Raw genomic sequence first — 23,416 nt, forward strand, 5'->3', positions numbered from 1 at the left:
GCAAAAATTAACAGTTTTCTTACTGCAAACCTTGTTACTTCAAGACAGCAGAGCATTTTGTATGCCTGATATATTTAAAAGGAGAACTTGGCAGGGGGGAGACTTTAAGAACCTGTTGATGTTAAACTTCTAGTTGCACTCACGGGTTCATAAATATTTCTTCTATTAGAGTAATTAGGTCTCCCAGACCTGCTCCATTGCTGAGATGTGAGATGTAGTTGTTATGTAGGGAACCTGGCATGATTTGTATGAGATGGCAGCATGCTGTCATCTGCAGCCTGCTGCATGTGCCCTGGGTGCTGGCTTTTTTTCATTCCTAATCCTCTCTTTGGTGTATCCTTGTTGGGCTCTGACAAGGACAACGCTAGTAAAAGGACTGGATGAGGGACCTACACAGCACATGCCCACGCAAAGCCCAGGCGATGGACTGGGTAAGAATTAGAGTAGTCCTGATGAGGGAATGGAGACGGTGGGAGGAGAGGGACAAACCTCTCTCTTTCCTTGACAAAGCAGAGGAAGTATCTCTTCAGAGGCCAGTGGTCAGTTTTGTCACCTGTTATTAAACTCCAGTATAAAACTTTCACATCTAAGTACTGCCTTATTAAAAATATGGATCTGGATCCATTAAGAAGTACTTAAATAACATTATGAGTTTATTATTTCAAATTAGGTGTAAGATATCACTTCTTTCAAAGAGCTGTTTAAGCTGCTAGTAACAAGGAAAGCCATTTCTTGAGGTTTGCAGTGTGCTTTGTTTGGGAAGCCTGAGAACCTCATCATGCCTCTGGACTATGTGTGTTTTATTTACTCTTAACTTCTTGTGATTGTCTGGCAACTGTGAAAGATTTCATGGCAAGTTAAGCCAGTAAAAGGAAGGAGACCCATTAGGCAGATTCAGTTTGTGTTGTATGTAAAACAGATGCTTAATAAAATTAAGAGCACAATTGAGGCTCTCTTCTCTGTTACCTAAATTGCCATTAATATATTCCTGTGTGGATCTAATAGTCCGTTTGGCTGTTCTCATTCCAAGCCCAGTGGAAGGAGGACTGATGAGCAGCGGCTGTGCAGGGGACAATTGTACCAGGCTAACTGTCCAGCATTTTTTCTCTTCCCCCTCCCTACAGGGCTTGCTCTCAGAAATCCTCCGAAAGGAAGAGGATCCCAAGACTGCCTCGCAGTCCTTGCTCGTAAACCTTCGGGCTATGCAGAACTTCTTGCAGCTGCCAGAAGCTGAACGAGATCGAATTTACCAGGATGAAAGGGAAAGGAGCTTGAACGCAGCCTCTGCCATGGGCCCCGCACCTCTCATAAGCACACCGCCCAACCGGCCTCCACAAGTAAACTGCTCTCTCTGTCTTTTGGATTTGCTTGTGCTTTCTTCATGTCCTGCTGGGTGATGCCTTTCTTCAAAAGAGGAAAGATTTTGCAGTCGTGTTCTTTAAATGCTCACAGAATCGTTATTTGCAGTGCATGTCACAAATTAAATTTAAGAAGTGTAGTGGATGTTAGTAGCAGTTCATTACTAGCTATTTTCTAGTTTAAAGATAAACTCTATCTATTATGGCCCCCACAGAGTTTTTTGCTCTTTCTACTGAGACATAAGCTTTACTTGGTCTAGGATCACACTGTCTTTTATTATTTTTATTTCTTTGCCCTGTAATTCTCAGGTGTTGTTTTAATGTTAGAGTTTTAAGCAGGGATTTTGAAGTGTTTGGACCACTAAACTGAGTGGGAATGAAGGCAGAAGTAGAGCACATTGTATTGCCTTTAGAATTATATTCCAGAAAACAAATAGGTTGAACTGAATGTCTAGGAAATAAGACTCCCTCCCAAAATGCTGGGGGCACCTTCATCAGATCAAGCTGTTGACAACTGGGTAACAAAACAGTCTTGCATGATCCATTGCTCTGAAGGTTTGGCATATGTGCACTATAGCTTCATTTAGTTTGTGTTCAGATGAAACTCCTATTGATTTCTGTAAAATCTGGTGCAACTCTTTCTTTAACTCTCCCAAAATGAGAAAGTCTGACAGAATTAGATGCATAAATTCAGCAGTCATTGTGTCGGTCAGGGAAACTTGATGCTGGTTTTACGGGTCATGAGAAATTGAGAAATGCAATTGTGAAACACTCAAAAAAAAAAAAAAAAAAATTCCTTTTTCTGAAATACCTGTCATTGCTTTAGCTAAAGGTTGTACCTTTACAAGGACAAAACAAACTGATCTGGAGATATGTGGGAATGATGCTTTGCTAGGTTTGCCATACAAAGCAAGGCTTGAGAATTTTGGAAGTTTTGTGATGTTTGAGTGTATAAACACACATCAGTTTTTTAACTAAGCAGGCTCAAGCATATACCTACAGCTATATTCTATATTTATTCTGAATGCTACAAATTCCTACAGATTATTTACCTGATTTCTAATGGATGCCAAGGATCATGCTAAAGTAATGTATAATGAGGGCATAGGAAAAGGGAGGACAGAAGGTCACTTCTGACCTGCTATAGTGCTTTTCACGAGAAAAGAAAAAATATTAACAGAAAGAACAGACAGTGCTAATGGTCTAGTTTTGCTATCATTAACTGAGTTTAGTCTGTAAAATCCACTAAAGATCTTTAAGATAAAGTAGGAGAGTCTATTTACATAGTAATGCTTTAGCAGGAAATAGTTAAATATAGATAACTGTGTTCAAAACAACTTTTGAGTTTGGATTAATATCTGTACATACTCCCACAGTCCAGGTGGAGTCCAATCAGAGCAAAGGCTAACCCTCCTTCTTAACTTATCTCTTTCTACCAAGGTAATGTCTCACTCTGTCTCAAGTGGTCTTGGGCAGTTTCACAGCTAAACAACAGTTAATTGCAGGACCATCCATAAGGATGTAGAGTCAGAGATAGTCCTTGTATTGGTTTCAATTCACACTTTAAATTGTATAAATTTGCAAATTGCAGCCTGAAAGAGTGACTTAGGGTTGTTTGTACTTTTTACTGACAAAACATAAAGTCTTTTTTTTTTTTTTTCTTTTTTTTTTTACTGTGTACTTGTTTACATTTGCATGCCATTTTTTTTAGTGGCATTCAGGAGCATTGTTAGTCTAATCACGACAGTTAAAAGTAGAAACAGCATACAGTTTTGTTTGGATCCTTTTTAAAAGGAAAACAGGTTAAGAAGGAATCCTTATGGACTAATACTTGAGAAGTACAGAACAAAACAAGCATTTTTCTAACTACTGTATTCTATTTTTGTCATTCAACAAAATGTGAGCACTTTATCTCCTAGGTGGATGAGGGATGTGGAAACATCAAAGTCTGGGTGCTGCACAACTTTTAACACGTTGCCAGAATTATCCACTTATAAACACATGTAGTACTTGCCAGCTGCTACAAAGTGTTTTGAACCCTGGGTCTGAATATTTAAGTATCCATTTTAGTAGAGTAAGTACAACACTTAATGCTAGAAGTAATAATGACATTATTCTTATAATTGCCCTAGAAAATATGATTTTACAAATTGTAGCAGAAATAAACAGTAGTCAGGATTCTGCAAAATTATTAATGCAAACTAGTTCTCTGATTGCTGCTTACCTCCACCCCACCCCAAGAAAACTGACCACAGTGTACTGAGCATTTGATATGAAGGAAATAAAACTACCAACATGATTATCACTAAAATTATTATGAGCAATTATTTAACATTCACTGCATAGAAATGCAGCATAATATTTTTTCTAGCTTAGCTGTGAAATACTTGGATAGCTGTTGAAAGACAAAACAGACCATTTATCCTGACAACAGAATTTAGGCAACAGCCAGCATATTTAATATTAAGTCTTTAGACCAGTGTAACATTTGAAACAATTAAACTATGAAACCATGAAAAATGGAAGCTAATATGCCACACATGAAGGTTTATTTTGCAATTGCAAGTTATCAGTTTCGGAAGGATGTGAAAATAAACATCCTGAAAAGAATCTATTTTGCATTTTTGTGTTGCCAACTGGTGGCCAGACAGTAGAGCAGATTTAACCATTTAGCAGCTGGGCTTGTTCTGTGTGAATTTTACATACTGTTACATGCAAAAACAGAAAGCGTGACCTTGGAGGTCTGATAGGATAGTAGGAACTCACCAAGCAGAAACCCTGGTGGCTGAGTTAGAAGGAACTGCACCGAATTTATCTCATTTTTACAGCATTCTTACTAGTTGCTACTTGAGCTAATGTATCTGGATTGTTTCCAATTCTTTTTGGAAATCCTTTAAGAAGCTCTTTGTCCCCTTTACTTTTCCCTTTCTCCCTGACTTAAACAAAAAAGCAAAATCTTACTAATTTTTTTTTAATTGAAATCATTAGCCTCTAATGCATGAGCTTTCAGAACTGTGTTTAGCCCTCTGAGCCAGTCAAGTTGTTACATCTGTTACTATCTTACTGGCTGATGGGCTGAGTACAGACAGAGTGCACAAGAATTTTCCCTTGGATGTTATTCACCTTACCACTTCCTGGGGCAGAATCTTGTCTGTCAGGCTCTTTTCCAGGGCAGTGAAAAGTATAAACATTCACATCTCCGTCAGGTAGGTACTGCAGGGCAATGTAATTCAATCTCTCCAACCCCCCCCTCTCTGGCTACTCAGTTTATAAAAATTTTGATTTTGGCTTCTGACCACAAATATGTATTAGAGTTTTTTCATGATAAAGCAGTTTCAGATTGCATCCCAGAGAAAGGATGTCATTCTTAAAGACTGATACTGAGGAGGACACTGCTTTCTTGGGGCTTGAAGACCAGTGAACTTCCACACTTGTATTTCCAGGAACTGAAGATAATGCCTGATTCGTGCAGTTTCACGTTAGAGCCCTGGAATTCACACATCATCCATCACCACCAGCAAAATTTTAATTTTTAAATTTGAGACTTAGTTTGGTAGTCCTTGTGCCAAGTTGCACTTTAATGAAACTCAAAATGAACAAAATAATAAATGCAACCCTCTCCTTCCCCCGTGAAAACCACCATGGAGGAGAGTTAATGGAAACACTGACACTTAACTATAACTGCACTTCCAGGCGCCGCAGTAATAATGGAGTAGTAAACCTTGTCCTGATAAAAGCTGTTCTGAAAGCAACAGCATTTATTGTACCTCCTGTGCTATTTGCAGAGTAGAACTGAAAAGTAGTTTGTTTTGCCTGGAATGAACTACTTTATGAATTTTAATGTACAATGTAATATTAAAAGCTAAACCAGGATTAAAGAAGATTTTTGTTCCCAAGCTAAAAGAGTACTTATGAGAATGTGTTGTAAAAGATTTTTTTTTGTTTCAGTTTTGATGAGGAAGAAATGAACTTCCATGTTTGTGAAAACCACTTCAGATTGGTTATTCCTTCTACAATAGCCTCTACTTTGTTTAGGAAAATCAAATGAATACTGAATTTTTTTGCCACTGTACTTGGCTTTGTTTGATGAGAAGATAACTGTCTAGGCAGACCAGGAGGGGACAGATGTGTTATTTTTTTTCCAGGTATTTTTAAATGACTAAATTGATTGGTGATAGGGAGGTGGCCAACTGAGTTTCTGATTCTCAGAATGTTACGCTTATAAAATAACGCTCCCTTTCTTAGTTAGTATTTGCAAAATTTGATTACTATAATAAAAAAAAAAAAATTGCTAATCTATGATTTGTTTCCTAAACAGAAAATGTGGTTATATGTGTTGGTGGAGTGAGAGGTTGTGTTTAAGCGTAGATAAGTTGGGAGATTATGCTCTGTTTTGTTTTTCTATCCAAAATCAATTCTTTTTCTACCTCCCCTCCCAAGTCCTAAGGTTGCATGTTGAGGCTTTTTGTTTCTCCGTGTTTCTTTCTCTCTTTTCTTTCTTTTTCTTTTCTTTTCTTTTCTTCTTCTTTTTTTTTTTTTTTTTTTTTTTTTTTTTGTGGAGGAGGGTGTTTTTTCAAGTCAGCTTCAAACAGCCTCTAGCTTGAACTCAATTCTAAATTCAACACAGCAGGCTAGATGCTTGCTATGTATAAATTATGAAACAGTTTTATGTATGGATATTCTCCAAGAGGTTAATTAGCATTATTGCATGGAATTCATCAGACCAGAGCAGACCAATGGTCCATCTAGTCCAGTCTATACCTGATCTTTAAAGAGAAACTGTTAAGAAGCAGGGGAAGAATTTTTATACTTGGCCAGTGATGTAAAGTGGAGAGGGAAGGAATATGGCTGTGAACTACAACTCTCAGTAATCCCCAAGCCTACCATTTTATAAATTTAAGACTTTCATTCTCCTGAAGATATGTGGGCTAATATGGCATTTTGATGCAGATATTAGTGTTTTCTGTTGTTCGTTTTCCAATTCAATATCAGCAAAAGGCAATAGGGCAATATGAGCCTTTTTCTTTTTTAACTTCAGTGACGCATTAGATGCCATTGAGTTTATTGTCTTGTGTAAAAATAGATGTGATTTGTCAACCAGAATGAGAATTTTCAATGGTTCTCTTAGGTTAAAAGCATATCCATACTAAATTGCACGTGGAAAAGTGTAGACCAAGAGTCACGATATAAATTGTCTCCAATGAGGTGTATGAGTTCTGGTTTTTAATGATCTGGCTGTTCACTCTACAGCTCATTTCAGCGTTGTATGAAGTACTACTACAACATGAAACTGTGTTTTGAAGCTGAGTGGTAATCAGAAAACCAACATGCTTACAGAAAAAACATTTTGATTAGGATCAAAACAGCAAAGAGCTTTCTTCCCAAAATATGTCATCTTTGGACAATACTTTTCATCCTCTTATCTTTCCCTGAGGACCTTACAAGATCAGTTACAAGTATTTCTTTTGGAAGGATAACTTCACCAAAATTTAAATCGCTGGTCCAAGAAGATGAGTTAACAAAGCCATCACTTTTATTTTTCTAATTAACTTAGCATGATTCTTACATGTTCACAGTGACTGCTGTCTCCAGTAGTAAACTTCATGTTCCTATTGGTCATCAGTTATCTTTTAGTGAATCCTTTTCATTTAAAGATTATAAAATTGCCACTGATTTTGTAGTTTTCAAATTATATCACTGCATGATATTCAGGAGATGAACCTGCTCTTGCAACCCTATGCTAATTTGCTCAGCATGAGGTATGTGTTTCCCCACCCTAAAGTGTGAAGAAGAGGAGATTCATGGCACTGCTTCTCATGCTGCCTGTTGCCTGATTCCTCAGACATTTTTGAGCAGCCACCGACCCAGGCTTGGCCATCCTCTGCTGCAGCATCACGCATAAAATGCCACAACGTAGAAAAAGGAATACCTCACTCTCCAGGTTGCTCCTGCAAGGTGCCATTTTTTTTGCAGATGGAAGCATGACATTTGATAAACTCTGCTGAAATCAGGGATTTTTTTCTCCATTTTCCTTCTGATTAAGGACTCCTGATTTCAGACACCAGAAAGGCCAATGCCTGCCAGTAGGAGGCAGGTGGATGCATGCACCTTGTCCTTGCTGAGGTTTCACATTTGCTAGTAATGATCATGCATTAGCACAGCTCTGTAACTGCCTGCTAGACAAATCAGGCTCAGCAAAAGTGGCATGCACTCCCAGTTTCTAGGCTAGATTATTTTATCTTAAAAGTACCATGGAGGATAGTTAAGCTAAATTGAGCGTGACTTTTCTAGGAGTGTTGATTTTCCTAAATATGTCCCTCATCCAAAACTCTTTGCCTCTCTTGTTGTGAGACCTGTGACATGAAAGCTCATATAAAGTGAGATTAGAAGATGAATTATTGTGTTGTCATGATTTCCCTTTGAACCCAAAGGGACTTAAGAGCACAGAAAGATGCTGATGTACACTGGATTTAACTGATAGTGAAACTGGTTTTAGATGCATCCTTGAGAGCAGGCTGAATCACCCTCTGGAATTGCCTGGCTCTGTTCATTAAACTTAGAGGTAGCTTGGCTGACTAACTTAGACTAGACAGCTAACTTCCGGATGGCTAAATTAATTCAGCTCCCAACAACTTCAGTATGAACCAGCAGGTTTGAACTGAAATCTGCAGGTTTGATTTTGCATCATCACCTTGAGGGTTCTTGGCAGAAATCCAGTCTTTCGTCTTCTCTGAAGGTCCACTAACCTCAGGCAAGTGCTGCAAGAGGAGCTGCTAAAGAAAGGTGCTTTCCTTAGCTGTTGAGAATATTGTAGGGATATTCTGAGGACATTCTCAGAGAACTGCTGATTTTTGTACCTCTCAATTGATAACACATAAACTGCAGATGCAACAAACACGGAAGGGGTAGTAGTGTGGTTATTCTGTCTTATTTACATGTGTTTTTCTTTAAGCCAGGCTTCAAGAAGAATAAATAATTGAAAAGATATGTATCTGAAGTATGCAAGGGAAATGCATCAAGAATTAAGAGTTTTAAGAAAGCCTTATTTTGATTCCACGTGTGATTGAAATATGCAATTATTGCTTTTTTTTTTTTTTTTTTTTTTTTTTTTTTTTTTTTTTTAAGAAACAGCTTAGGAATTAAACCAATCAGACAATATTTTAAAAAGTTAAATCTGAAGCAACAGATTTTCTATGCTACCATGCTATTGAGCGTACTGGATGTGAACAGCAAATATTTATTTATTTGTTTAGGTGGTTTTTTTTTTTTTGTTTTTTGCTCTTTTAGTTATTTCAGTAGAAATTATTTTGTGCCACAGTTATAATTTTTGCATAGTTTGTGTGTGGGGCAAAGAAATCTCATAAAGATTCACAAGTCTCTACAAGACTGGTTGATAGGTTTGCACATAATTTGTTTTATAACATGGAAATTCACAGTGGTCAGCTAATGGTAAGTATTTCAGATGCATTCACCTGTTACAATATGCTGAATTTTCTCGTTTCCCAGTTGTCAGAACTTACAGTGCTAAGTCTTCAACAAACTGAAAGAATGTAAGAGCAGTATGGAATAAAAGGAAAAAAACAGTGAGGGGAACTGTTTAGGGAGGGAATGAGAGGAAAATGACTATTCCATAATGAAAATTGTCTCATAACATATATTTTCCAGGTCAAAACTGCTACTATTGCTACAGAGAGGAATGGAAAAACAGAAAATAATTCCATGAACATTAATGCTTCCATTTATGATGAGATTCAGCAGGAAATGAAGAGAGCTAAGGTATCTCAAGCACTGTTTGCAAAGGTGGCAGCAACCAAAAGCCAGGTAAAGTTCATTGGGCGCAGCAGCCTTACTTTTCTCCCCATCTGTTTTTGAGCTGTTTCTGTGTAATTTTCAGTGACTGGCTGTGAGTTAGCCTGCCGGCACAGTGCCACAGTTTGGAGCTTGTGTAAGTCCACAGGTAGGGACTGGTTACCTTTCATTCTGTAGTCAGGCACTTCTGAAAGAGTTTGTTTCATAAACCCGTAGTTGACATGGACAAGACAAAAGCTGTGTGCAATCCATCTATAGTGGTGCTAAAGCAGACTTAGAGCTTTGGTATTTTGCAATTCTCTCTTCCGTAATGAGGAATGCCAGAGTTCTGATTTTTGCTCAAATGAGTCAGAAATGGGGATCGGTGGAGCAGACCCAGTTCTGAGGATGTGCACCAGAGCTGGGGCAGAACTGTGTGTGTATAGGAAAAAAAAAACACGTTACAGTCAGACCAGTTATATCTAAGAAAGCTTGTATAGTCTCTGTGGAATAGGATGGCTGCGTGGATACCTGTGTGTGCATACACATTATTGTACATTCTGTTTTAAGCCTCTGTTGTGTGGTTTTCTATCCTGCTTTCTTTAACTGAAGTATTTCTGTCAAGTTGAGTGGCAGGAGAGGGAAATCAGTGAGCACTTGTTGATGTGATTATCATAAGTGACAGGTCTTCTGAGAAACATCACTGGAGTATGCAGAAGCATCGATGTAACTGAGAATGTACTCAAGATGCAAGTTGAGAAAATGTATAGAAAAACGGGTGCAACTAAAGCCACTGCTATGTCAACACTTGATAGAAATGGTTAAAACACCAGTGCTTGCAATGTTAAATTTTCATGTCAGATTAGTTGGTAAGTCCAAGCAGTCACTTATCCTGTACTTTTCTAAAGTTTCTTCATAGAAAACACAACATCTTCCAGGGTAAACTGTCAGCGATCAGTTAATTGTGCCTTCGTTCTTGTGCTTTCAGGATTCCAGTGTTGACTTTCTTTTTAATTTTATTTGACCTTTGACTTTTTTGATGTTCACATTTTGGAATTTATTCCATTTAACTGTACAGAAAGGTTGTTGTCTCTTAAGTTATATGTTGTAAGGAGCATTTAAAGGGATAGTTTGGAAATGTTATATCAAAATGATTAAACTCAAGCTGTGGACTGTAAAAATTACAGCTTTATGGGCCACATGCCTGCCTACCCTTCAATCACTGTCAAAGTGATAATTTCTACAATAATATGTTTCTTTTATTGTGGGATTCTAAACACCAAGTGCTGTTTAAACATTAAACTGAATTGTTTATGTTAGTGCTGTACTCAGTGTGTCATACATCAGGCCACTATAATCTCCCGTGGAATGTAAAATTTCTGTCATGAATCATGGCTTGTATATCAGAAATTACTGTAATTTTGATTGGAAATTACAGGGCTCTCGAAATGTTTCTAATTATGATAGAATGTTACAGCAGCTCCCAACCTGTGTGCTCCTCAGATGTCTTTATTTACATGTCAAGACCAGGGGCTGGAGAACTGTCCGTTCTCTACACCTTTCCCTTCCCTTTTGCTGTTCTCCACAAAACTAAGGTATGAATCTCAGCTGTTGGTCCACGTTCTTTTGATCTGAGTTTGTGTCTTACTGTATTTATTTAAGGATGTAATCTTAAAATTTCTAGCTGGAAAAACTCTTCCAATTCTGATTTGAAAAGAAACAGTTAATCCCTTTTAAAATCAGCATTGGAAGAACAAAAGCTTCCAAAGGATGGAGTAGGGCTTTTTTTACAGCATCAGTACAAAAACTTGTGCAGAATTCTGTGCAGACTGTGCTACTGAGTATACTGAACATACAAGAGAAAACAGTTCTTTTCCAATTCATTGTGGGGATTGTCTTTATTTTCAAAGATTGTTTTTCTCCTGTATTTAAGCAAAATAATGTTTATTTATTTATTTAGCAAGATCTCAAGACTGTATTTAGCCGAAGTGCCATTTTACTAGAAACTTGCTTCACAGAAGTAACCTCGTAGGTAAACTGAATGTGTTTGATCTTGTCTTAACAGTTGAGTACTAGTCAGACAATCAATATTTATTAAAAAAAAAAAAAAAAAACAAAAAAAAAAAAAAAACTAATGTAGGAAAGCCATGTATAGTAAGGGAAATCTGTCATGCGAAAAAATCTGCATTGAAGCTTGTAAATAGTAAAGAGAAATATTTCTAGGGGCAAAGAAGTCTCTCTTGCATGAACTAGAGACTTGTTCAAACATATTCTTTAAGAGGATCTTATGGTTCATTGTTCTCTTTAATTTGAGGATATTGGTTTCTCACTCCAGAGTGGAGAACATGGGATAATCACTTCAAGTTATAATGCAAAGTCTGGAGAACACATAGTAGGAAATTATGTGTTGGTTAAAAATTTTCATTTTAAACCTCACCAATGAAAAATGAATATTCTTCTTCTCTTGCTTTGGATATAGAAACTTGATTAACTTGATGAAAGTCTTGGGTTATGGCAACAAAGAGTATGTGACTGAAAACAGTGTCTGGGTGGACAAAGATAAAAGTTTGCTGGAGGGCTTTATTTTTATTTTTATTTTTATTTTTCCAGAAACTGATTTTTGTCAGTATTAGATTGGGTGTCTAACTAAGCAGCTAGCATCTGCAAGGTGGCTGGGCTCGCCTGAGCCAGGAGACTGCAGATAATGTTCTGCTGAGTAGAGCACTTTGAACAGAAGGGCTATTAAACGATGTGCTACAGAAGTTTCTATTTAGGTAGTGCCGAGGTAAAAATCAAGCATCCTCCCTTGTGCTGTGTAAGTGCCTTTGACAACAGTTGCCTGGTGCATTGGTGGCCATGCATGGTCCTCATATTTGACCTGGATGCAGCAGAGGTCATAGCACAAGAATGGGATGATGGAAGCAGGAAGAGATTGCAGTGCTATCAGTGAGATCATGCTCTGCCCTAGAAGAGTGAGGATTTACATACTTGCAGTTTCACAGTGTACTTTGCTGCCGACTCACTCAAAAACTACCACTTGGCTCTCCTGAAAAAATGGATTTGAATCAGTTTGGGTACTTAGCTAGGAGGTTCCTCCTGGTTGGATTCTTTTCCCATATAGCAATGCACACAATCTGTATTTCAAAAATTCCTATATATTTCAGGATGAATATCTTCTCTTATTCAGATTCTGTTAAAATCAAAATACATTCCTTAAAAGTTACATTGTTTATACTAAGAAACCGAGGAAGATAGTATTTCCAATTACTTAAATACATATTATCTTTTGGGGGGTTTTAGAATTGTGATTGGCAAACCATCTAGTGTCAGTATTTGAAGTCTTATGTTTTTATTGCATTTGGTCTTCATAATAGGCCTACATATTTTTTGTTAGGTTATGTTGAAAAGAGAGCTTTAGAAAAACATATAGAAACGAAAAACTGAAATGTTTAGCACATTTTGTCTCTACTCACAGGGTTTTTTAGTGGAAGAAGGACAAATGCTAACAATATTGTTCACTAAAAATTAATCAGCACACCTGAATAAGTCAAAATGAAAAGAATCCACACAAAATTTTGTGTAGTATGCATTACTTCTAGAATTTAATCACATTGGCATTTTATTAAATTTGTTACCCAACAGTCTGATTCAAATAATTCTGAGAGCACATTCTTAATTTCGTTACTTCAAATAAAAAAAAAGTTGATTTGTGTAATGATCATTAAGGCATCATGGTTCAATAGCTGTGCATTGGTTACAATGTTTTCATGTGGGAGCCGGGGATGAGGGGGGTTTTTGATGGTGACAGATGCCGAAATCTAATTCTATTCCATAAAAACAAACAAACAAACAAACGAAAACCCACAAACCTAGGAGCCTCGAGAGATAAGGGAAGTAGAGACTTGTAGTGCTCCTGTATATTTGCTGTTTTGAGAAGTAACTTCTACGGCTTACCCTGAAAAGATAGTGTGAAGTAGGGGAAAAAAGCAAAACTTTTTTGAAAATCAGCTTATGTTGCTAAATCTTTCTTAAACTTAGGAAATTGCAATTTGCAAAAACTGAGGTGATACCAAATTCCACATCTCTGAGAGTCCTGTGTGCTGCAGTATATAGCTGTTAGTTTGCATTATTATTATTCCTAAATAAGTTTATTGCAGAATAAATAGGTAAAATGAGTACTCTTCTGCATCCGCAGTACTGAAGATTACTGTGCATGTGCAAGTGGGTGTCACACACCCTCTGTCCTCCCTGAATAAAAATGCCTGTGTGTTGAAGCCTTTGGCAGCTGGGACACTTGCGTCTCCTAAGATCATGTTCTGATTTTAATGTCAAAATAGAACCAATAGATTATTAGCCATAATTCCAGAATCCTTATTTAATTAAAGAGAGTTTTGACCCGTTACTTTTAAGCTGTTGCACAATGTTGCCTAATTTCCTGTCCCTCTGTTCCTGGCTTTCAGTTCTGTTAGGTGGTTATACCCTTTGCAATGAGCAGTTCTGCATGTGAAGCATGGAAGTACAGTGGTTTAGAACATGCTATAGACTCCACCCTAAGCCATCACACAATTATTTTGTGTGTTGAAATTCTATGACAAGTGTTTTCTTCTGGGCTTAGTATTCAACTGGAATTCCCTCCTCTGAAGCTGTGCCTGGGAGGGAGCACAGAGTAGGCATTGAGAAGAGCATCTCCCACTTGTGAGTAGATGGGAAAGAGTTAAATGGGAAGGGAATGCTAAACATTGGCACTAAAATTGCTTTTGGTGTGCAAATACTGTACTTTTCCTGACATAAATATTTTCAGAATAGGCCATTAGAGTTCAGGTATATAAAACTCCGCTTTTGCTGGAAATTTTAATATTGTAGTAAACCCAGAGATTTATAGTGAAAAATTGATGTCTGCTATCTCACTTTTATCTTTTAACCAGCAGTTTTATAAATGCTATATCTTTGATCTGGCTTTTTCCATCTAGAGACTAAGCTATATACTCTAATAGGAAAGTCATTTTTAAACATCTTCCCACATTGAACAAGCACAGCATTGTGGATCTGGCACAAAGATGTAACATGCCATTACCACAGATATGTAACGATCTATTCAACTGTTTTTCAGTGGGGGGAAAAGAAACCTTTTTATCACCAGAAGTAAATCTCTAGTGACAATGTGGCTTTAGAAGGGGGGTCTCCATTTATTCTCAAAGCTACTACCTCAGGAGGCTGCACCTCATGTGGTCCTGGGGTGGCCTGGCCTGAGGTTCAGTCCTTTGCCCCACTTCTGCTTTGTCTCCCCCGCATAGCTGAGTCCTTTCATTTTCTTTAATGTTTCCCCCTCACTCCCATGGTGATTGCTCTGACAGGTGAAGATGTGCCATGAGCAGCAGGAGCTGGGATGGAATTGGGTGTCAGCAGGGAGAGGAGAGAAAGAGTGTGAACCGAAAAGGCAAGATGGGCTCCTGTGCTTGATCAAGAACGGCCCCATTAAAGTGGCGTGTCATTCAGTGAAGCTGTGAAAATCAGCAGATAAAGCTGATTTGCTTCTTTCACAAAATATCATACGGCAGAGTCAGTGTGTTCTACCTTACCCAGGTCAGGAGGAAGGAGGTTTTTTGATTTCTATTGCAGCAACAAAAGGAGAGCACTCTAGGCTCTTCCTCTGCCCTTGTCTCAATTTTGTTTACATAATGTCTTCTCAGAAATAGAGGCTGAAACTGTAGGAAATTCTTTTAGGAATGTTTTTGAATGAATTTCAGTTAACGGGCTTATTGCTCAATCCAGGTAGAAGTGGAGTAAGACCAGCATCAGTCCTGGTAGTCTCCATTTTATGGAGATGACCTTGGTTAAGCAGGTTGTTCTCAGTGAGTCTTGGGTAAAAGACTTACTGAGTAGTAAATAATAAAAATAAAAAAAGTAGACTGTGGCTTCTTGAGTCAGGAGTGGTGCACCCAAGAGAAAAAAACCTCTGAGGTGGTTCACGTCAGTGTGCAATTGCCCACACAGATCTGCATGCAGGGAAGAAAAAAGCATTAATCTCTGATAGAGTTGAAGCCAATGAAGAAAAGGTTCAGCATGGAAAATACTTCACTCATAAGAAAAGACAATATTGACCATTCAAAACATTCCTCAGGGCCTGACAGCCCTTTGCAAATAGGGCAAATATTGGGTATGTTGACACATGTATGAAAAAGCGGCTTCCTGAACATGCCCTACATGTGGGGTCAGATAGCTCTGGTGAGAGTCTCCTGGGGCAGGTTGAGGAGCTAGTGGCAATTTCAGGAAGTATTTGAGCCCTAAGGAGGGATTTCCCAGATGAATGCAGTACATACCTGCCGTATGCTATTTTGGAGTTAATGCTTAACTGTCATACTCCTTTTTATAATGTGTCCCTGCTAGGCATGGGGCTGGGGCTGCTAGGCAGCAAGCAAGTTATAGTCCCAGTTCACAGGTAACCAGGTTCTGGATTTGGTGGCTTGACCCAATGGAAAGATCAGGGTATGGGGAAGAAGCAAGGAGAGCTGCAAGTTTAAGTCATCAAATGCACAAATGACAAAAGAGAGCCAAGCAGAGAAAACTCTTCACAAAATACAAAATTCTGTTAAGGAAGCAAGAAGGCACAACATAAGGAATGTTTGGTACATGTTATTGCAACTGAAAAGTCAGAGTACGGAATGAATTATAATTTAGCATAATCCATAATTTTACAGTTTTCATTTTGAATTATTTATCTTATTTGATTTGATTAAAGATAAGGCGGGTAGACGATATATTGAATAGTTCTTCATGTCTTAATGACAAATGAAAGATGTCATTATTATAGCTTTCCTATTTAAAAAAATTTATTTGTGCTGTTTCTATATAATTCCTTTTTCTTTTTAAAGCACATTTCAGATATGCATTGTGTACACATGATTCCATAACCCATCAGGCTTCAGTGTTGCCTCAGTACCTCTGATTCAGTAAATCAGATCATAGGCAGCATGCTGTCATATAATAAGGTGTCTGATCCTTATTACCAGTTTGTTGATGCACAGACTCCTTCAAATTGACCATTGCAACACATGGTTTCCCCTGAAACTAGCTGTGATAATTAGCGTGGCTCTAATGAGACAGAATGTCACTGATCTTGTGCTGAACTGTCGAGTATCGACGCTACGGATGGGAACTGTCAAAGCTTGCCATCTGTGACAGAGCTTGGCATATTCCATTTGCAAGGTAGAGCATGCTCAATAGACTGTTTTTAAACAAATGGTCCATTTCTTGATTAGAGCTCTGTGTTCTGCTACCGTGGAAGACTTTATATTAGAGTGAAACTTTTGGGTTTTTTTCCTTTTTTTCTTTTTCTTTCTTCCCCTCGCTCACTCCCCCTCCCCCTCCTTTTTTTTTTTTTTTTTTTTGTTTATTTTTTTTTTTTATTTTTTTTTCTGGGGTAAGCTCATTAGGAAATGAAAATGTTACTAATTCTCAATCCATTGCCTGCAATCCTTTTAACCGTGGCCTATCAGGTTTTTGAGGAAAGCTGGGGGGAACTGATCTTGTGTTTATTCTCCTTCTTCCCCCGGTTGTCCTAAGGCAGTTGGTCCAAGGCTAGTGCTTCCTCCGGGCTTTTACCTGATTTTAAGTAATGAGGGATGCAGAATGATAGTGTAGAAGGGTAGAGAAACACAAATTAAAAAAAGTCTTGGATCCCATGAAGCGGGGCCACGTGCGGGTGGGATGAAAGCATGGAGATGGTTGAGAGAGCGGGGCAGCCAGGCTCCCATGAGCAGCCCTGCAAAGTGCCCTGTGAGGAGTCCAGCGCTGCTTATCATTCCAAAATATGCTTTGTTGCTTTTTATTTCCTCCTTCCCTGGCAGACCACACAGGGCTTGTTCTGAAGAACATTTTCACTAATCTGATCAGGCAGCCAAATACGCCGGGAAAACTGCTTTAATGATCCCACTAATTACCTCAAGTCAATATGAACTGTATTATTAGACTGAGGGAAAATATTCCATTAGGTCTCCCCCTTGGGAGTTTCTCCGCTTTGTGATGTCACCGGAGCCTTCGCCCTCTCGCTTGTAATTAATTTTATTTACACACGCAGGCACGCACAAGGTCACACCTGCACAACCGGAGCTGGCCGGGGAGCGAGTGGCACTCAGGCTTAATCAGATCTGTCATAATTACCATTCTGCATGTTTCTGACACACGCTGTGAAATATTTCAATTTAACTGCCGCTACCAGCACAACCAGATGTAGTGTGAGTGTGGCTGCATTGGAAATATTATTCCTCAGGATAAACTCTCTCCTCCTCCTTTTTCCTCCCACCCCCTCTCCCTTTTACAGCTAATGTGGCACAGAAGCTGATGTATCCTGTAAATCTTGAATGCAGCGCTAGATTGATAACAGCAGATTAGACAGTTTAACCACAAACAGCTTGTTCATTTTTCACAAATGAAAACCACATGTGGTGTAACTAAAATTTCAGGCTCTTTTTTTTTTTTTTTTCTTTTTTCTTTTTTTTTCCCCTTTGGTTGTTGTTTCCTTTTGTGTGTGTGTTGAGGTCTGCCTTGCACTGCAAAGCAGTGAAATAAAAGGGTAAACATATAGGGGTGAAGAAACGCTGCTTTCTTTGGAGATTATTTCTCCACAACCTTTATTAAAAACCTTCCTTGCTTTGGCAAAGACATTGGATATCACACAGGGGGTTTGCCTCTCACTCTGAGACTTTCTAATCTCTGTTTTTTATGCCCACTTATTAAAGAAGTCATCCTACTGTGCTATTTTTCAGAATAACATGCCAGCAAACACCTCGCTAACCAAAAATGGAGCCTTCACTGCCACCTGAATTTAGTGCAAATAAAATCCTCTGCCCAAGTTTTTCTCCATGAATTTTGACTCTGCACTAACTCTTCTATTTACCTCCTCCTCTGGGAAAAAGATGCTGCTTTTTAAAGAATTGTCAAAGTAGTGAGAATTTTGGCAAAGAGAAAATTGATTTGTTTTATTGAAAACATTCTGGTATTTCTAGTGGAAACAGATTATGATTAGTTTTTATGAATCAAGATGTTGCCTTTGAATTGATAACTTTTTTTCAGATTTTTATTTTATTTTATTTTATTTTATTTTATTTTTTGGTTCAGCTTTTCAACTCCCCCAATTTAAGCAGCCTTCAATACTTAGTAAGGATTTTTAAAACCATTTCCCTTTTAGTAGATCACCATTGGCTAGTTTTTCTACACAAAGAAAACAATTAGAGAGTTTTGATAGAAAGTTCTACCAATCCTTACAGCAGGGTAAAAAACATAAGTGTGGAGTGCAACTGAATGGATTCCCCAAAAGACTCTGCAGGTATTGTCAGACAGGATGAGTGGTGCAGCACAGCTGAGAGAAATTCATCAAACATAACCTGTACAATCACAAAGTTGTAAACAAACTTCCAGAGGAGGTTTGAAATAAGTGGCTACAGTCAGAGGAGGTTTGAAATAAGTGGCTACAGTCAGAGATCATTTTATCCATTGCCAGTTACTTGTGATGTGGTGGCAGTATTGAAAGCACATGAGATGGTTGGTTGAAAAAAGGTATGCCGGGGTAGTGTACTTTGATGACACAATTTGTAGAGGACAGTTTGGCTACCCATACACCCCGCAGCCTGGTCACAGAGCAGGAAACCTCTGTAAGGGAAGTAGGAGCCCCAAAAGTGTCCTGACTGCAGATGTTTGCAAAATAAGTCAGGAGGGAAGGAAGGACTCACAGGAGATGAGATCACACAGAACGTGAACTGTCAGGTTTCTCTTAAGGATCCAGAAATCCAGTTTTCATTTCTTTGAATCTTTAATTTCTAATTTCCCTTTCCTAGGTAGAGGTGTTTTGGTTCCTGCTCTCCAGATGCATGAATGAGCTCCTCCTCAGGCAGCACCTTCTGTCTGCCTCACAAGAGGTGCTGTTTCTGGCAGGATGGATTTCCTTAATCTCTCTTCCTGCTTTTAATATCCTCACCTTCTGTTTTGTTTTCCTCTCCACCTTCACTCCTCCAGCTAGCTCGCTCTCCTCTTAGCCTTTCTTTGACTTCCTACCCCATTCATCTCCCATCTACGCTCTCATCATTTTCTTGATTTTCTACCAGTCCTTCTCCCCTGTTTCACTACTGTCCCCCATTATATAGCTTCAGATAGGGCATCCCACATGCATCCCCACTCCTTCATTCCTCAGATTGCCTGTGCAGTAGGCAGGCCACTGATCCTCTGAGGGGGTTTCTGAGGGTTCAGTATGTTGGGTTTTTAACATGAGGAAACTAAAGCATTTAAAAACAAGCTAAACAGGAAATGGCGGGGGAAATTTCGTCCTGAGAAACAGAGCACTACAAAACATGCCACTGCAGAGATAAAGGCATCTTCTGCAAACAGCAGCACTCTGAGAAACAATTTGCTAAACAAGTGACCAGTTGAAATTCAGGAGAAGAGCTGCTGGGCTAAGGGAGAAGTAAGGAAGAGTAGAAGTGTGTTTTCTCCCTTATCATTACACCACATAATTCAAAATATTCAACACTCCAAAGAATGTGACAGGATTGTGAGGTAAATGATGACGAAAGAGACAACAATTTAATGTAGATAATTTCTAATTTAACTACTTCTGACAATTTGTCAGAAATGGACAGAAATGGACTATGTCCTTTTTCAATTTCCTCAAATTTTACTTCTAAGTCAAACTTCATAGTTTTTGGTTTGAATTACTCCAACTACTGGTATGTAATGAGTAGACTAGGAAACTGGGGGGGTTAAAAATCAAATTTCCAAATATTTAAATAATTTTGCATCTTCCAAATTTTATTTGGAATTCATATAGCTATTCCATGGTTTTCTTACTTTTATTCTTGTACAGCATCAAGTTCCCTTACTACAGGATGGCATTTGAGAAGACAATGAAAATAGTTTTCAGGATATTTGTGAAGTAAGGGTGCTTGGTCTGAGAGGCCCAAGCAGAATTCCCTGATGTTTTGGACCTCAGCTGAGCAAGATTTGCACAAGCATCACTTGCATCTGTGGATTTACTTAGGTGACTGGTGTTAGTTATATATGAGGGTACTTAGCATCTCTAGTGTAATATGCATAATGGTATATAATGCTATTTAAATAAAAAGTTATTTTAAAAGGGCTTAAATTAGCCCAGTGAAAAAAAAAAGCCTGACACTCAGCACTGTGCTTCCCAGAGAGCTTATTCTTTGTGGCTGCTCTAGTCCCCAGCATGGGGACAAGCCACCTGATATCGCCCTGCTGTTAGCTCCCAGCCAAAGCCAGGAGGATCAAACCCTTCACTCCAATTTCCCTTTGCTCCAGCTTTCCTGTACTTTTAAGTTGATGCCCCAAGCAACTACTCTACAATTCGGGGGATTTTAGCTTTCCAAGGGCTTTGCTGCTTTTATTTTTCCGTGTGTGACATGTTTGTTTCTGTTGGCTTCTTTCTCATTCACCTAGGTTTCTGTCTTTCACAGGTGATTTTTGAACATTTTTTAAAATGCATTGAGGTAGTGGACACCCTTAGTTTTCTGACCATTTTGTGGTTAACAAAATATGGAAAGTTAGGGGCAAGTTTGGTTTCAGTTTTTTTAGGACTCCCTCGCTTTTGACATGATCAGTGCATTGCATGTTCTTCACAACAGGTCTGGACCCGCAGGATCCAGCTGATCTGCACGAGAAATGTTAAAAGAAATCTTCTCTATGTATTTAAATGCTGAATTAAAAATATAGAGGAAAAGATTTAGGACCTAAAAGTGTGCGGAGATGTGTGAGGAGCACTTTTGAGACATGTTTTTTGGACTGACGCATCTCATCAACCATGTGGTTCCTCAGTGCATAGCGGATCTTCCTATGATCCAAAATGAATTCTGGAAAGAAAAAGGCATATGATGAGGAGCCACAGATTTAAATTACTCCCTCTGGGAAATTATAAGCTTAAAAAAGAAATAAATCTAACAACGTGATGTGCACATGTTTAAAGTAATTGCGGAAGTGACACTTTGGCCCTACGGCCTTTTAACCAGAGGTCTTTCCCCCAAAGCAAATGTTAAATCTCCATAAGCAACATAATAATAAACATTTGCAGTTCAGCTGTAAATTGATAGTACTAAAAAAGATTTTTAAAACTGCCAGGCTCTTTCTGTTAAAGACTCTTCTCTAGCTAAACTGTAAATATAGCTTCCATACAAAAATTGATTGCACATTTAAGAATAAATAAATATGGGCTATTAAGGGTCATGGTTGGATTTAGGGTTGTATTTACTTTCAAGGGAAGCATTGGTATTGCAGTGAAATCAGTACTTCTTCCTACTTAAATGAAAGATAAAGGGCCATATATTACCAGTCACCCTCTGTGAAACCTACTGACCCATTTTATGTGCCTATACCATAAAAAGTAATGTACCAGACTAAGACTGACTTATTTAATAATTAGCAGTTTTTTCTTGTGTGTGGGTTTTTTTAATATATATTTCTTTTTTTATTATTATTATTGTGAAGTCCATTTTCATCCTGCATATTTCGTGGTTACGATGCCAGTTGGATTGTGTGTGTGTGCAAAAGGATGGATATAAAGTAGAGGAAGGCAGAACGAAGCTTCACCCATAGTTTTTGCATCTATTACTTTTTCCCTTCTCTTTACATATGAATGTAGTTGCATTTTATGTAAGATTTTCAAAGGAATGCATATTATGTTTTTGATTACAGCTTGTGCCTATCATTGCTAGGCAATTGAAGGCAATACTGTAGAAAAGATACATTTGAACAAGGGAAAAGAGAGGTGGAGGAGGCTGAGAGCAGAGAAACTGAACTTGGGAGAAGCCCTTAATTTAGTTTATTAATTCCTTCTGAACACAACTAAAAAGTAATGATATTTATGTTTTCAGCCAGTTTTAGAGTTAGCGGGTTAGGAATGTTCTGTTTTTTTCTTCCTGTGAGCTGCTGGTACATCTCAAGTGTTCATACCCAGGGACCACACATACCAGCTTTGATACAGCTTCAGCCCTTAAGCCGACAAGTTTTTCCATAGTGCTGGCTCTGAGCCATGCACCAGGTCTCTGCATAGGGAGAGGTCTGATCCGACAGACAAGACTGCAGGAGCAGGGCAGCCAGCTCTCTAGGTCATTTTGTTTCTGTACTTGTTTGCTGCTTGTCACTGAATTTTACAGGTTGCTTTAGCAAGTTGCCTTTTTAAAATATATTTTTTTTTAATTTATTTTTTTAATTTTGTTTGGTTGTTTACAATAGAAGGACATCTTTAATTTGTAAATGCTGCAGCTAGAGAGGAGAAAAGGCAGGGGGAAGAAGAGACATTAGGAATCCTTTTCCCCTAAAATATCACCCCAAAAAATTGCAATGAAATGCTGTCAGCGTCACTTCTGGCAACTCGGTCAGTTTTTTTCTTCCCAGCCCAGGGAAAAGGTAGAGGTAACATGTAGACAGATGGTGCAGCTGAATAATAGGTTGGATAAGAAATTTAAGGAAACGACATAATCTGTTTCTTCAAAGGAAGTTTTTCCTGCTAGTGAAGTTTACCTTTCTTCTGAAAAGCCCTATGCGGTTGTGGGGTTTTCAGTTTGTTTGTTTTACTAAATCTCATCTATTACGATGGCAGATACAGATTTACTTAAAATTCACATCTGGCTTCCCCTTTCAATGTTCTAGTAATGAAAGCCAATAGAAGAGATAAACCAGAAATAGCTGGAGATAAAGGACAGCTTCAGGTTTCAAACTTTCTCTGATTTAGCAGAATGCTCAAAGGCAAAGCTTGAAACTTAGAACTGATTATTATGAGTAAAATAATAAAGCAAACGTATTTCTGGGGACATTTATTTTCACTTTAGGCCACATTTCAAGAAGAGGCATTCTTATTCTACCAGCTCTTCTCATCTGGATCAGGCTGAACAGCAGCTTTTGCTTCTTGAATTACAAGGACAGTTTTGTGAGCAAAACAGAGAAATCTCAAACTATTTAACGCTCATGGCAGCTTTCAAAATGTCTTGAAAGTGTGAAATCAGTTCACACAGAAATCAGTTCTTAAAAGTACTTGAAAAGATAAGCTAAAATGAGAAGCTTTTCAATAACAGATATGTTGTTCACTATCAAAACCTAGTAAGCCTGATAGATTATTATTTTTCCTTAAAATTTTGTGAACTTATCTAGTGGTCTTTCTTCTAACAGACTTCATCTCATCTGGAAAACATACATGTCTACTCAGCTTTGAATAGAGGATAACCAGAACAACTTCAGAAGTTTAGTCAAAAAAGAAATCTGTAGTCAGA

General features: G+C 38.2%; 1 protein-coding gene across 5 annotated transcripts in view; it reads left to right on the top strand.

Moving 5' to 3' along the window:
• Positions 1–23,416, top strand: part of SATB1 (SATB homeobox 1) — an 89,761-nt gene that overhangs the window by 55,719 nt on the left and 10,626 nt on the right. For all 5 annotated transcript variants that reach the window (XM_042888944.1, XM_042888943.1, XM_042888942.1 and 2 more), the window contains 2 exons: positions 1,125–1,337; positions 9,024–9,179. In XM_042888944.1, coding sequence (XP_042744878.1) covers positions 1,125–1,337; positions 9,024–9,179 — 369 coding nt within the window. The remainder of the gene's footprint in view (positions 1–1,124; positions 1,338–9,023; positions 9,180–23,416) is intronic.

The sequence above is a fragment of the Lagopus leucura genome, unplaced genomic scaffold (assembly GCF_019238085.1).
Source record: "Lagopus leucura isolate 7727_CA_CO unplaced genomic scaffold, USGS_WTPT01 Super-Scaffold_100157, whole genome shotgun sequence".
Classification (NCBI taxonomy): domain Eukaryota; kingdom Metazoa; phylum Chordata; class Aves; order Galliformes; family Phasianidae; genus Lagopus; species Lagopus leucura.